The sequence below is a fragment of the Rana temporaria genome, chromosome 2, assembly GCF_905171775.1.
Source record: "Rana temporaria chromosome 2, aRanTem1.1, whole genome shotgun sequence".
Taxonomy (NCBI): domain Eukaryota; kingdom Metazoa; phylum Chordata; class Amphibia; order Anura; family Ranidae; genus Rana; species Rana temporaria.
In genome coordinates this window covers 282,523,421-282,539,462 of record NC_053490.1, presented here as the reverse complement: position 1 = coordinate 282,539,462, position 16,042 = coordinate 282,523,421, and the positions used below count along the sequence as shown (strand labels likewise).

The following is a 16,042-nucleotide window of genomic DNA, read 5'->3' as shown; positions in this document are numbered from 1 at the left end:
CCTGGCCTCCCATCACTGAGCCCAGTGGGAGCAACGCCATCAGAACCCACAAAGCCACACTCCAGGCTCCAGGCTCTCACCGTCCAGCCTCTTCTTCTCCTTCTCCTCTATACGCACAATTGTCCTCCACTCCACCTTCCATCATGCCGTCCTTAAGTTTTTCTGCAAAGAAAGGCAGGCTTCCGTGACACAAATGTTCGATCGTAAAAAAAAACGATGACGCCGGATTACCCTCTTGCCCAACGGTTGACCGCTGGCTTGTCGGAACTGATAGCCCGCCAACTACTGTCATAAAACTGGTGGACTCGGAGGCCTTTCGAAAATTTATGGCCATTGGAACACCACAATGGAAGGTCCCAGGAAGGAAATATTTCTCACAGAAGGGCATCCCAGAGCTATATGGCCATGTTCAGCATCAAGTGAATGTATATCTGGCACACAGTGTCTGTGCCAAGATACATCTGACACGTGGTCTAGCAAACACGGGCAGGGAAGGTATATAACTTTTTCTGCCCACTGGGTGAACCTTCTGACGGCCATCAAGCATGTAAACTGTGACACCCATGTAGATTTGGTTTTACCGCCATTGATTGCATGTAGGCCTGCCTCTTCTTCTCCTCCTTCTCCATCCTCCCTCTCCTCATCGGCTGACTCCTCCTTTTCCGATGCTACCGTCTCTTCCACAGCGCCGCCCAAGATCCCCAGAACCTATTCGACATGCCAGGTGAGACGTTGCCATACTGTGCTGCGTCTGTTGTGCCTGGAAGACAAGAGCCACACTGGTCCTGCACTCCTTTCAGCTTTGCGTTCACATGCAGATCAGTGGCCAACACTGCTCAATTTGACAGTTGGTAAAGTGGTGTGAGACAACGGTGCCAATCTGCTGAGCGTGCTGAAACAGGGCAAAATGACACACGTGCCATGCATGGCACACGTCCTGAACTTGGTCGTGCAGCGATTCGTTGCCAAATACCCTGGGCTCCAGGACGTCTTGCGGCAGGACAGGAAAATCTCGGCCCATTTCAGAAGAGTCGGAGGAGGATGGTGCCGGGGCAGATGAGGAGGAGCAAGAAGAGCATGCTTTAAACCTTTCTGGGATCCCTGGTGTTGTCTGTGGATGGGGGGAGGAGAACGAGGATGACATTATCCTGGATGATGAGCAGAAGCCAGGCCACTACACCGCTTGCAGTATAGTGCAAATGGGGGTCTTCATGCTCCAGTGTTTTAAGAGGGACCCCCGTATAAAAAGCATAAAGGGCAAGGACCAGTACTGGGTGGCAACGTACTTAGACCCCCGGTACAAACAAAATGGCGGAAATGTTACCACTATCACAGAGGGCTATCAGAATGCAGCACTTCCAGGCCTTGCTTCGAGAAATGCTGCGGATACCAATCCAACAGCGCCTGCAAGAAGAGGGCGGTTTGAAGATGTGTTGGTCACTAATGATATGAGTTAATTCTTTCATTCGACAGCTGTCCTCCGGATCCAGCATCAGGTAACGCCTAGACCGACAGGTGTCCGACTACATCGGGTTAATGGCCGATGTGGACGCACTTAGAAGTGATGAACCCCTGGACTACTGGGTGGGCAGGCTTGACCTCTGGCCAGCGCTTGCACAATTTGCAAAGGAACCGTTGGCTTGCCCCTCATCCAGTGTCTTGTCCGAAAGGACGTTCAGCGCAGCAGGGGGGGTCATGACCGATAAGCACACTCGCCTAGCTCACGACAGTGTTGACTACCTATTTCTAAAAATGAATGAGGCATGGATCTCGAAGGAATTCAACACATGTGACCAGTAGACCATGTTTGATTCAAATTCCTCATGACAGGCCACAAATATCCGCCACCACCCATAACAATTCATGGTCCCTGTCTTAGGTAAATACAGCGGCATAAAAGGCCTTTTATGTCTGTTGAATGCCTAATTTTTGGGGCCTGCACTTATTTATCCTGTGAATGCCTAATGTACCTCCATCCACAGAATACAAAGTTGTTTGCGGTCAGGTGAACGCCTGTGGGCTAATTTTTGGGGCCTGTACTGACCGACACTTACTTCTGTATCTGGTTTTTCGCTTAATACTTCTTGTAGGTCAGTGTCCATGTTGTGGGACTATTTGTGCACAGCTAGTAAGTATTTTGTGGCTGCAAATATGACCTGCAGGTTTTTAATGTTCACCTGCCATTAAAGTCAATGGGGCCCGCCGCGGTTAGCGTTCGCGAACCGCCCCGTCAGATGTTCGTCCATCACTAGCCTTAATGTTTTTTGGCCCTGGTAAATAAGAAATTTGGAGTCAAATCTGGAGAAGAACAATGGCCACCTGGCTTCACGTGAGTTCAGTCTTTTAGCAGAAACACATCCTGAAAGTCCTTATAACAAAGCAGAATCTGTTCCATTCCCACTTGACAGGTAGCAAGTCGAACAGGGTGCTGGATGCTATTTTTTTTACACTGAATGGACCAGTTCGCCAGTCAATTATGGGATTGTGCTTCTGAAGCCAAGGAAGGCCTAGAATCAAAGGAGTGGATGGAGTGTCAATGACAAGACATGAAATCTTCTCCCAATGCAAGTCCCCCAATTGTAACGGGAAAGAGTTGGTGGATTGAAGCACTAGATTTTGTGAGAGAGGCCGATTATGCACAGAAATCAGGTGGACTGGGCAATCTAGTGCATGAGTTTCCAGGGACAAAGAGGTAATCAGAGTCTTATCAATAAAATTCTCAGCGGCTCCAGAATCTACCAAGGCCAGCAGTCCACGAGTCCCTGTCCCAAAGTGAATAACAGTGGGTAAACGTATACGATTGTCCGCCTGGGGAGATGAAAGCAGACCCAAGGTGACCTCCTCCAATCACCTAGGTCCTGGAGTTTCCCCTGAGGCCACAATATAAGCAGAGTCCCATGTTACGCCGGCGTGTGTGTTCCTGGGAAAATAACCAGGTGGAGCCTAACTGCATAGGTTCTTCCCCAGAACTGGCACTGGAGGTGGAATGGTCAGGTGGCAGGGGAGCTATATAGTTTGCCACAGCCGTAGTTTGCTCTCGCCTCCTCTCTCGCTGGCGGCAGTGAATTCTAATGGCTAGACACATAGCCTCCTCCAGTGAGGCTAGGTAGGAGAAGTTGACCAGAGCATCCTTAATTGCATCTGAAAGGCCTATTCTAAACTGGCTGCGGAGAGCTGCATCATTCCAGCCAGATTCCGAGGCCCACCTGCGAAACTCTGAGCAATACATTTTAGCTGTGGTAGTTCCTTGCAACCCGAGGGCTTCAAAGAAGGCATCTACTGTTAGCAGGGCTGGATGGTTTGGTTCCAGGTTAAAGGCCCAAGCCTGGGGATCACCCTGTAGCAGAGAGATAATGATTTGAACCCTCTGAGTTTCAGAGCCAGACAAGGGTGGTCTTAACTGGAAATATAATTTGCAGCTGTTTTTAAAGTTGCAGAACTCTTTACGGTCACCAGAAAACTGGTCAGGAATTTTCGGTTCAGATAGAGTTTTTGTAGCGGTGTTAGTAGTAGATTGCACCTTGGTGAGCTCTGTGGCCATTTCCTGAACTTGATGGGATAAACGGCAAAGTTCCTGTGCAAACAACTGAGCCTGCTCAGGATCCATGATAGGTTTCCCTTTTTATGTATGGCTTGTGATGTCAGGCTAGGAGCAGCTAAGAGGTAACAGTTCAGGTGTGCTGATTATGCAAACAGTTCAAGAACAAGAGCACATACCATGAGCAGGTCTAAGCAGGTCAGCTGGGACTTGTAATTCACCGCTGCAGGTGAAGGTTGGCTGGTGCTTGTAGTTCACCGCTGCAGATGAAGGTACTACAGTAGAATCAGGCAAAGCGTAGTCTAGGCAAGCTGGGTCATACACAGGTAGATCAGAGTCCAAACGGTACCGAATCAGAAGCGAGCAAGCAGGGTCAAACAAGCCGGGTCATTGTGACAAAATACACATAGCAGATATCAACTGATTCAAAACAGTGGCACACAAAGGTAACTATCACGAGCACTGATTGGATGACGATACAAGTGATTTAAAGGTGAGCTAGCCAATCACTGTTGTTTCCCAGGCAAAGGCTGTGTCAGGTGAGTTGTGCTGGGTCCTAAAGGGATCCTAGTGCGGACAGGAGAATCAATGAGGACCAGAGCTGAGAGCCTGAGCCTTGTGAGCCCCTGGTCACTGGGTACCCGAGGACAGCAGATTGCCAAGTGATCTGGATCAGATTCCTGTGCACCAGGAGGGGCGCTGAACCATTTGTGCTCGTCTCAATGCTGACACAGTTAATGCAATAGAGACTGCTCCTTGTTTTGCAGCCCATCAACTCTCCATTGCACACTCTTAAAGGGGCAGCTTCATGTGCACCACCTTACAGAAGGGTCTCAATAATAGGTGGTAAATACTGACAATTAGGTACAGGCACCTGTAGTCCCCCTTTGTCAGGAATGCATTCCCCCCCAATGGGGCTGCAGGCACCGTAGTCACCTCCAGGAGTACCCCTTTGTCAGGAATGCATATGCCCCCTAATGGAGCTGTATGCGTAGTGTTCACACAAGGACCTTTATTGTTTGGGTTAGTCTATGCCAATATTCCTAACCCTGTCTGCATCAGTTATAATTTTTAATATCACTGCAGTTTAGTTGGATTGCAATGTTGACGTTATTTAGTACTGCATCTTTAAACATGTTCATTTGCTCATTTATGGATTCATTTATTGTTTAGCTGCCCTAATACATTCTTTCAGTCTACCATCCAGTTGCCTGTGGCCCATTTTCTGTGCATGATTATACAATGGTAGTTTAGTAATGTTTAAATTACAGAGGTGTGTCAGTGGGGATAGAGCAGCTTGAAGAGTCCTAGCAGAACAGAGAACTTATATCTAGTGGCTCCTGTGGGGGCAAGCGCTACAACAATGTTATAGATGAATAAATAGAAGTCTGTGTATAGAGGCTTCTTATTCTTTCACAAACGGAAACATAGTAGGGATGGATAAAACAGAAGCGATTGGTACTGATCCCTCACTGTGTTCATTCAGGGAGGGACTTGTAAACATGGCACGTTTACTGCACCCCTTCCTCCCACAGCTCTCAATCCCGACATCCCACCCCAGCAGCAGCTACAGCTGGTGGGAGGGATAGGGGAAGGATGCTGGCCAGCAGTGCTGATGGGGTGCTAGGCGATTGGAGCAACATGAGGGGGGGGGGAATGTGGACAATTCAATTCCCCAGCGGCTCCCCTGTAGCATCTGTAGCTGGGGAGGGAAAGGAGAAGAAGCCAGCAGCTGCAGGGGAATCACAGGGGATCGGTGGCGGGGATTGGATTACTTCCAGTGTGAAATAGGGCCCATGGGGCCCGCTAATGATATGCCACTGAATATGTGATCATTTTTACAGACTGTACAAATCTAATATTTTGGAGGGAACTCTACAGTGAAGTAGATTTACTAGAATGCTGATTTTTTTTTTTTTTTTTTTAAAGCTGCTTAGGTTGAGTCCTGTTAACAAAGGGGCCCAAATTAAAGTGTTTAAAAACAGTGCATGTACAATATTTGAAGTGTTATGTGAAAAAAAATACTGTAATGCGGAGTGTCACAGTTAAAAAAAAAAATGGAACACAGGGGTACTATTCAAATTGTTGTTTGTGTGCCAATAAATGAATGCTGGGAACATTTTAATAAGTACAAATGCAGGTAATACTTGCTGCAATATGTTGAGAGTTATTTCTTGGACTAAAATATACTGTAATGTTAAATTTCACAGTTACAAATGGATTCTCGAAATGGGGATTAAAAGCAGTAGTAAAGTCTGCTTTGTGATTGTTACATACAGGCAAGCCTATAATAAGGCTTACCTGTAGGGAAAGTGAATATCTCATAAACTTCAAAAGCACTGTGCCGTAACTGAGCACTCCAGCGCGATGGCTTTATTTTGCAGGAGAATGTTTTTTTTTTTTTTTTTTTTATTGCAGCGGTTTAGTATCGCTTTAAGCACAAATACTGAGAACATATACCTTACAATCTTTGAGCGTTTTTTTCTGGAAATAAATTATACTGTAATGTTGGTTTCCATCATTACAAATGGCTGTTGGGCTTCATAGTTAAATTGGGGCTTGAGCACAAATACATTGATAGTATACTCTTCTTTTGGGGCTTTCTTTGGGTGCTTTTTCTGGGTATAAATTACAGTTCCTTGCCTATTAGGAAAATGGCCATTTTTTTTTTTTTTTTTTTTTTTTTTTAAATTTAACCTTTGTTGGCTTCAGTGGGATTTGGCTTAAAGTTCACAATTTCCTAAATTTATAAACCCAAGCACATTCACTTATTACTAGTACCAACCTCGGCCCCACTATTTGTTTGCTTCTTGCCTACATTCTCACTGCCACCCGCCTAAATCCGTTACACATTTGTCTCAGCCTGATAATAGTGTATTTCCCTTCAAAACTTTTTTTTAAGTGAGGGAAGAGTAATAAATAAATAATAATAAAAACGTTTTGAATAGAGTTAACATTACCATTTGACATTATTGCATCTGTTCATATGTTATCTGTTACATATAACAAAAAAATGTGGTATACACTGCGCTGCCTGCGAAGAAACAGCTGCTAACACTGCTAAAAAAGAATAAATTAGCAAATAAAATATGGGGAAAAAAAATGTGTAGCGCTTAAATAATATGTGTCATGAAAACATATTGGTGTGCAATATAAATGTGAATAAAAAAATCGCAAATGAATAGAAATGTATCACAATAGAAATTACAGTGATCAATATAAAAATAAAGTCCATATAATTAGCATTCCATCAAAGGAATCATGAGATGCTCAATATATTGTGCTGAAGTCCATTGAAATAAATTCCACAACGTGAATACTGATAAAACAATATGTAAAAAGTTGATTTCTTCCTTTCAATGAAGAGTGACCACCACCAAATAGAAATGGAGGCTTACCAGAAGGGGTGGACTTGTGGTGACATACGCCACTACAAGTCAGAACAGGCTTATATGTGTGGTTCTGATTCAGGCACACAGGGGGTATGTTGGTGTCCACATCTGGTTAGCTGTTTAGATGGCAATTCCAACCATGGGAAGACATGCAAAGATATAAAGGTTCCACAACAGTGTCGCATATGTTACCGGTTACATATAGGATGAACATTAAAGGGGTTGTAAAGGTTTGTTTTTTATTTTCTAAATAGGTTCCTTTAAGCTAGTGCATTGTTGGTTCACTTACCTTTTCCTTCGATTTCCCTTCTAAAGGTTTTTTTTATTTGTTTGAATTTCTCACTTCCTGCAGTAAGCTTTCCACCATCATCCGAGCGGTGGAAAGTCATTTAGAACACCTTACTGAACAGCTTACTAAACAGCTTACTGAGGAGGAACAGGAAGTGAGAAATTCAGACAAAGAAAACAAAGAAAAACATTTTTTTAGAAGGGAAATGGAAGGAAAAGTAATAGAATGTATAAATAACTGACTTTATTTTTAAGTAGAAATTAACTTTTCTATATGTGTTTTGACATACTTACATTAGCTAACAGTTTGCATAGAGTCACAACCTGCTTCTGCTAAGTCATTGTGGTTAAATTCATGGAACAGCCTGATTGTATAAGCAAAGTCATCTTTTAGCCATTGTTAAAACTAAATTCAGCTGGTTTAAATCTTGATAAAGAAAATACTGAGTTTGTATGAAATCTACAGACATGTGCAATAATATGCAGCCCATCCTATTTTTCTTCTGTATATAAGCCAAGGGAGAGAATACACTTTAGAGATCTAATGAACACTTAAATGCTTTCTTGTGTCTCATTGTGATTTCTCACGGAATTCCGGGGGTTACTGAAATGTATCCTGCATTTACCTGAAGTACACCTGGGTGGCGGTATTACCTTTAACAAAAGGTAAGTGAAGCAACAATGCACTAGCTTAAAGGAACCCATTTAGAAAATAAAAAACAAACCTTTACAACCCCTTTAAGCAGCACAATACATACTTTCTAGTGAGAGTCTATGGTGAAGACAAGATGCTCCTTAGGAAGCTCATGCTATTAAATGAAAATTACACTAAACCATGACTTTACTCTTCAGTTACAACTTTGAAAAAAAGCCAAGAGAACGCAATAACAAACCAATGTAGGAAATAGTGACATTTTTTATTTATTTTTTCATATTTTTGCTTATATAATGTGATCGAAAAATATAATCTGAGGTATAAGGATTGGTCAACTGAAAAGACCAAAACATTCATGTGCTCACCCTGTGAAGCAACCCCTACACCAGTTCACAGTCTCCACCTGGCAAATAACTATACATACTGTTGTTTGCTAGATGTCTGGCAGCTGCTTGAATTGGAAGCCAGGTTGGCATTTGAACTAGGGGTATTAGTAACTACCACAGATGATCCACTTTGGGACCAGCATTCAGATGATGCCTTGGTTTTATCTAGACAGTTCACCTGCTCTTCAGTGTTAATACTAGGCCAGTTGCTACTTTCAGAGTTTGGCTTGTAAACTGGTAGCTCTGTTTCTTGGTCACTTGGTGTTGGATTGGGGTAAGATTGATGTGGATGTAGAAGATTGATTGGGTATGCATTTGTGTAGCCCTTGGTAGGATGGCAAGGAACTTTAATATTAACAGTTTTATTAAACTGTTTGCAGCCAAGGTGAATGAGTTCCAGCAGATTCAAAAGCAACGAGATAAGGGACACCACCAGCATAAATATGATGAAAATCGTTTTTTCCATAGGTCGAGAGACAAAACAGTCCACCTTGTGAGGACAAGGTGTCCTAGTACACACAAAAACTGGAGGCATCACAAAACCATAGAGGTACCACTGACCAAAAACAAATCCACCTTCGAAGATGCTTTTGAAGACAACACTGGTGGTGTAGGTACACATTAACGCTCCTTGAATCTTAACCTTCTTGATAGGAGATTCAGTTTTACTGTCCTTAATGTTTGATTCTGTGGCTTTATTGGTCTTTGTTTCATTGTTCTGGAGTTTCAGTTTCTCCTCTCTCCTAGACAAGTAAATCACATGGCCAAGGTAAATCAATGTTGGGGTGCTGACAAAAAGGAACTGCAGAACCCAATACCTTACATGTGAGATAGGAAAAGCCTTATCATAACAGACATTGGTACATCCTGGCTGTTCTGTATTGCAGATGAAATCAGACTGTTCATCTCCCCAAACGGACTCTCCTGCCAAGCTGAGGATTAGAATTCTAAAAATGAAGAGCACAGTCAACCAGACCTTTCCAATGAGGGTTGAATGTTCCTGGACTTCATCAAGCAATATTTTAAGTAAATCCCATCCTGCCATTTTTTCCTGGAAAAAAATAATATCAGATGCATCAGTTTGAGATTAAGTGTAAATAATAATATAACATTTTTTTTCTTCTTGGTCATGTTGGGCTCATCTTATTTTATGGAGTTTATAAAACCTGGAGCAAAAGGTAAAAAGTAGGTTTGTTGCAAAGAATGCAGCGTAATATTGACTGTCCAAGTACTGTTCACAGAACAGTTTTACATTTTCTATGCACCAGTTTTTATTGACTCAATAAATAAAAATATACATAACATTAACTGTAACCACTAAAAAAACAAAAATATGGATCACATTTAATTGTAGATGTTATAGCATTTAATACGTCATGAAGGTTTACATTTTTTAAATATACTTTTTTTGGCAAGAGGCCTAAAAGATGTAAGTGGTACCAGTAACTATTATACTTGGACTATTTATCTTAACCCCTGCTCTGGTGCTACCCCGACCCACTCCTCCCACCCTTATATCTATCTTTCCCTACTTTGATTTTATAGTTTTTATTGTATTGAAAAGGTGTCAAATGCCACGAAAAAGAAAAAAAGAAATTACTTTCCCCTCTCCCTTCTCTCTCTTCACCCCCTACCCCCCTTCCTCGTCTTAAGGGAGAGAACAAACTATTCTCTCCCCTTTTAGGGTGGTATTGTGAAGACCCTCCCCCTTACCCACTTATATATAAAATACAACCCAAAAAAATTAAAAAATTAAATAAATAAATAAATAAATGAAAAAAATCTATTTTCCACACCTCACAACTACTTTACCCATTTCCCTCCTCCCCAAATTCCCAGATAACCCCCCTCCATACCCCACCCCCCCTAAAGTGCTTGAGTATGTTACAACATACACCCACATAAATCTGCAACCAATACCATCAATTTAGTTCTAATGCATATCTCACATTCAACAAAATAACTTCAAAATCAATATCACTAAAGTAGGAGTATTGAAAAAGGACAACAATGTTCCCTACAAAACGTCCATCCTTCCCCCTATTTCTAAACAGACTTGTCAACCGAACATCTCGGGCTGGACCGAACTGTACCCACATTGGAGGACAGAGCACCCGCCACGCCCCTACTCCCACAATCCCGAGGGGGAGAAAAAAAAACACCACTACGCGGCGGGTGCCCTGCTCCTCCTAAATTTGGGTCCCACCAGGCCAAGCATTTCTATCTTATATTAAATATGCGCCTGTGATTCTATTTTATATATACTTGTAATTATATTCATATCTCCCATACATTCCCCCCCCCCCAAAAAAAAACCCACCCCTCAAGTCCTAATTCCCCTCCTCGAGGAGAGAGCTATACCCTCTTCCATTTGTGTAAATATGTGTAAATATGTGACTGATACTTTCCCTATCTTTATGACCTTAAAATATACCCAATAATGTGTACTTTTACGCAAATATGCAAAAAAAGGGGGCCCCCCTACCTTATATAAACCCTTCGGAGGGGCGCGGGAAAGGAGAGAAAAGAAAAAAAAACACCCCAAGATTCGGCCCATCAGGGCTTAAACCTCTCCACTTTGCCCTTCACATGTCTCTGCCCCCCCCCATCTCTCTACTTTCTTACTCTCTACTACCTACCCAACATACTTAAAGGACTCAAAAAAAAGAAAAAAAAAAAAAAGAAAAGAAAAGGGGAGAGACTCTCTGGTCTTTCTTCCCATATTCCTATTCCTCCGGTCTTCTTCTTTCTCCGGTGTTCTTCCTCCGCAGCCGCTCGCACCGCCAACTCGAATGATAAATCAGTGACGTCACAAGGGGCGGAGTCTCCAGATGATGCTATCCAATGACCACTCCCCATACATCGAATTGGACAGGTTGTTTTTTGATTTTCAGCTGGGCGACGGAGGAAGAATAAATACACAGGAGAAAAAAGACCGGAGGAAGAAGACATTTTTAATAAAAGGACTTGTCAAAAACTGTCCATTGTCTTTTGTCACACTATACTACACTACACTACACTACTACTGATTCACATGGGGGCTTGGATCTGGGGGATTTGAGATTCTGATTAGCCCCCCCGCTCGCAGACCCCCACAACCACTAGCCAGGGTTGTGGGGAAGAGGCCCTTGTCCCCAAGGTGCTTTGGGGTGGGGAGGGGCAGAGCCCCCCTGCCCCAAAGCACCGCGCCCCCCCATGTTAAGGGTATGGTTCAGGGGGGGAGGGGCACTTGCTCGTCCCCTCCCTTTCCTGACCTGCCGGGTTGCATGCTCGGATAAGTGTCAAGTATGGATTTTGGGGGGACCCTACGCCTTTAAAAAAATAACTTGAAGTGGGGTTATTCCCTCCAAATCCATACCAGGCCTTCAGCTGGGGGGAGGACCTTGCAGTTTTTTTTTTCCCCCAATTTTATTTTGGTGACAATTCTTTCTTTCTTACATTCAGCTGTCAACAAGGAATACCGCTGATAGCTGATGACTTCTCGGTTGTTAAAGTGGAGTTCCTCCCAATAATGGAAATGGAACTTCTGCTTTTCGGAACCCTCCCCCCCTCCGGTGTCATATTTGCTACCTTTCAGGGGGGAGAGCAGATACCTGTGTAATACAGGTATTTGCTCCCACTTCTGGGCATAGATACCCGAGCCACACGTGGGTATCTACGCCACTTCCTTTGCCCCCCACTGTCTTCTGGGAGACACACATGTCCCAGAAGACAGCAGGGACCAGTGGGAAAGCTCAGCATGAGTTGCGCATGCGCAGTAGGGAGCCAGGAAGTGAAGCCGCAAGGCTTCACTACTTGATTACCCTACAGAAGATGGCGGCACCAGCACACGAGAGCCGAGCAATAGATCGGCTTCGGGTGCCAACATCGCGGGCTCCCTGAACAGGCAAGTGTCCTTATTTTAAAAGTCAGCAGCTGCAGTATTTGTAGCTGCCGACTTAAAAAAAAATTAAAAGGAAATGGTGGCTGGCTTCCCAGCCCGCTTCTTAGCAATCGGCTATATACAGTGAATGTAAAAAAATAAAAGCAAAAAAATGCAAATCGCAAAAGCATTATGCTTGGATGTGAATCGAGGCTTAAACCTGAGAGTTTTGCATCTCAAAGCTCCAAAATTCCATGTATCACAATGGTGACTGTTTACATATGAGCACCCAGGTGCCTGTAGTGTGATGCCCGACGCTCTAAAAACAGCATGAGCTACTTTTGAGGCAAAATTGTGTGTATTTGGCTCCATAGACTTCAATGGGAATGCTTCAAAACACTCAAACCAAGCTTTTTCATGCTCCCCCCCCCCCCCTGACATATTTCAGCCATTATTGAGCATTTAAGAACTGCCCCCACAGAGCTTTCCATTGGCTGAAACAAAAGTGACTGAAGTTTGAATACAGTGAAATCTTTAGAATATATCATTAAAACACTTGTGTACACACTCAAACATTCCAATAAAAACAGCTGAAAGCCACATTGTTCAGGTGTATATATATATATGTGTATGTCATTTTGCAAACAATAAGCCAACCCTTTCATCCACGCTGCTAAAAGATAAAGTATAGCACTAGCCCTTTATTGTTTTTTTGTTTGTTTTGGCCTTCATATGGATCAACTACAGGTATTGAACATATCTATCTATCGATCTATCTAAAAAAAAAAAAATTCTCTTCTATTGGTTGAACTAGATTTATTATTTTTTTTTTCCAAATTTGTAGCTACCCACATGGTTGTTTATTTACTACAGTAAAAGGGTTATAATAACCCACCCAATTTTAATTTTTTTGCATTTCTAGTAGACTGTATTGTATTTACCATACAACATAAATAAAAAAAAAAGTGGATAAGGGACTGAGGATATATGTGCTTTTGATACCCAAAGCAGCATTCAGAAGTCAGCTTGCAGCGACAGAAAAATACTGCTTGATTGTTAAGCCTCGTACACACGATCGGATTTCCATCCAATAAATCTGTGGAATTTTGTGCAAAGGGTGTTGGCCGTGAAGGGCAGAACCTTTTCAGCCAACATACACGAAACATGTTTTTTTCAGCTCTTTAGCGCCACCATTTGGCAACTTCTGCTAATGTTGTCTTATGGTTAACATTGGTTCAGAGCATGCGTGTTTGTACTTTGGATTTTTTTCCGACGGACTTGTGTACACAAATGATCGGATAATCAGGCAAGACACATTTGTTGTCAGAAATTCCGATGAGAATTGTCTGATGGAGCGTACAACAAAACCCTGCCATCACACATTTGTTGTCTGAAAATCTGATCGTGTGTACGAGGCTTTAGGCTCCTTGCACATGGGACTATCTAACTGCAGTGCCCCACTGCCTGCTGCCTGTTAAAGTCTATGACAGAATGCCACTGGACAAGACTGAATGCTGTATAATGTGCCCCTAAACGCATAGGGCCCCCGAAACACAGGTACGACTCAGAAATGAAAGTCAGGGTAAATCTAAAATTTCGAGTCTCCATCAATGTAGGAATAGAAAGAAAATTATCCAAAAGGAGACACTTGTTCCCATCACATCTGTATTCATACAGGCAGCCAGGAGGTGGTTAAAATAGATGATTGAGCCACAGTTTAACTGCCCCCCTCTCCTCAAGCTGCAATGGCAGCCAAATGGGGCTGTACACATGAAGCAAAAATTATACCCAGTGTGGGATTTGGTGAGCAGTACCACCACCAATTCAAGTGAATGGCCCATGCTGCAACTGTGTGTAATACATGCGCTTGTGGTGCAGGCTATTCAGGATTAAAACAGTCAGTAAGCAGGCAACATATCTCACAAGCATCTGTCTACTGCCCTCTGAAAAACAATCCACTGTGGATCACTTTTCAGAGGGGAAGCGAGGGCTGCTGCAGGTGTGAACCAACCCTTAGAGGGGGATTTCCTTTACATAAGAAATAGATATTCTCAATCCCTGAGTCTACAGGACAGGAATAATAATTTGACAATGGTTTTAACCTTCCCTTATTTTATCTAAAATATAAAAATTATTTGTTTTAGGTATAAGGGTTACAGTACTATGCCAGGATTCATTAACAAAAAATAACTTATATTATAGGATGTAACAGAATGGTTTCCCAGCAACCCCTATTCCAAATTGATATACCCATATTTATCGGCGTACAACACGCACCCTAACTTTAAGGCCTTTTTCACACTGGGGCATTTTTCGAGCGTTTTTACAGCGTTATTCGAGTGTTTTTCGAGAAAATCCTCATCTGCAATCCCAATGTGCTGGTAAAGCACCTCTAAGACCCTAAAGTTTTAGGGCGTTTTTGCAGTGCCTCGGTGTGAAATGCTAAGGCGTTTTTACAGCGCTTTTCAATTCATTTCAATGGAGAGGGGCGTTTTTGGAGCGTTTTTTTTAGCGTTTAAAAGCTGCTCCAAAGATGCCGCTTGCAGGACTTTTCTCAACGCCCCGCCAGTTCAACGCCTCAGTGTGAAAGCGTAAGGCGTTTTTACAGCGCTTTCAATTCATTTCAATGGAGAGGGGCGTTTTTGGAGCGCTTTTTTTAGCGCTCAAAAGCTGCTCCAAAGATGCTGCTTGCAGGACTCAGTGTGAAAGGGTCCATTGAGATGCATGGAGAGCGTTTTATGAGCGCTATTTTTAACGCTAAAACGCTTCAGTGTGAAAGGGGTCTAAGAGGGACGTTTCAGGAAAACAAACTTTCCACAGCCCCCTGCGTATAACACGCAGGCACAGTTTACCCTCTATCTTCAGGGTAAAAAAGTGAGTGTTATACGCCAATAAATACAGTAACTTTTTAATTTAGAGCAGTGGTCTCCAAATTGCGGCCCTTTGCTTACTTTTATCCACCCCGTACGGCACTATTTCATCAATGGGGCATAATCCTTCCCCTACACACTGACCCCAATAAAAGAAGCACAATTCATCCTAATGACACCAACAATAGAGCATTGTTTTTTTTTTTCCCCCCACTGATGTTGGGACCTTTTCCACTCCCAATGGCCACAATCTACCCCCAAAAAAGTCTGAAGGACAGTAAACTGGCCCTTTGTTTAGAAAGTTTGGAGACCCCTGGTTTAGATTGTTGTTTCCCTTACTTTGCAGCTGAGAGAAGACACGCCTGAGGATAGAGAGGTAGCTTGGCATGTGATCAGCAACCCAGTAAAAGGCCTTCCACTGTCAAAATGGGGGCTCAGGAAGGAGCCTAATAACATGTAGCTTCTCCAGAAGACCTAGCCACTGTGAGAAGACCCTTCTTGATTGTCACATGCAGTACTTTACATGACAAACTTGATATTTTAGTTTCTTTCCCCAATGGAATTTATTCAGAAAAAAAAATATCCTTACCTGGTGTCTGGGTTGAACTGAACTGACAGCTTCACAGCATGGTAATGAACCCGATTATTGCCACCTGTTGATGCCTTTAACCTTTCATTATTAACATGTTCAGGACAAGGTGTGCAACACAGGTTATGTCAAAATATCAAATGAACAATGCATGCAGCTGCTACATTTTGCTTTTATTTATTTATTCATTTTTTGGGTAAAATTAAATTTTATTAAGAGCATGAATTTCTTTACAGGATGATCAGTCCTCACACTGGTAAACATACACATATGATGATATTTACCCGTGGCATTGAAAGCCCTCACTGACGTCTGTTCGCTGCTGGAATGTAACTAAAATTGTGTGTGTTTCCGTGTGCTGCGTTTTTTAGGTTTATTACTTAAAACGGTATTCCGCTGAAAAAAAAAAAATACTAATTAAAAGTCAGCAGCTACAAATACTGCAGCTACGGACTTTTAATA

General features: G+C 42.8%; 1 protein-coding gene across 2 annotated transcripts; it reads right to left on the bottom strand.

The window, feature by feature from the left end:
- Window positions 1–8,114: 8,114 nt before the first annotated feature.
- Window positions 8,115–15,685, bottom strand: LOC120926849 (gap junction alpha-2 protein-like). Of its 2 annotated transcripts, none has more exons than XM_040337114.1 (2): window positions 15,581–15,685; window positions 8,115–9,310 (listed from the first exon to the last, which is right to left on the bottom strand). In XM_040337114.1, exon 2 carries the CDS (start codon window positions 9,302–9,304, stop codon window positions 8,288–8,290), a length of 1,017 nt encoding a protein of 338 aa, XP_040193048.1. In that variant the 5' UTR covers window positions 9,305–9,310; window positions 15,581–15,685; the 3' UTR covers window positions 8,115–8,287. The 2 variants fall into 2 exon arrangements, with proteins under 2 accessions (XP_040193048.1, XP_040193047.1); XM_040337113.1 differs by lacking the exon at window positions 15,581–15,685 and adding an exon at window positions 15,331–15,495.
- Window positions 15,686–16,042: the final 357 nt, after the last annotated feature.

Bases quoted from the DNA above. Each gene is read 5' to 3' on its own strand.
- LOC120926849 (XM_040337113.1), bottom strand. From the start codon at position 15,447: ATGTTATTAGGCTCCTTCCTGAGCCCCCATTTTGACAGTGGAAGGCCT. The intron at 9,311-15,330 runs GTAAGGGAAACA...ATTTTTTTCCAG, and splicing joins TGTCTTCTCTCAGCTGCAAA to GAAAAAATGGCAGGATGGGA.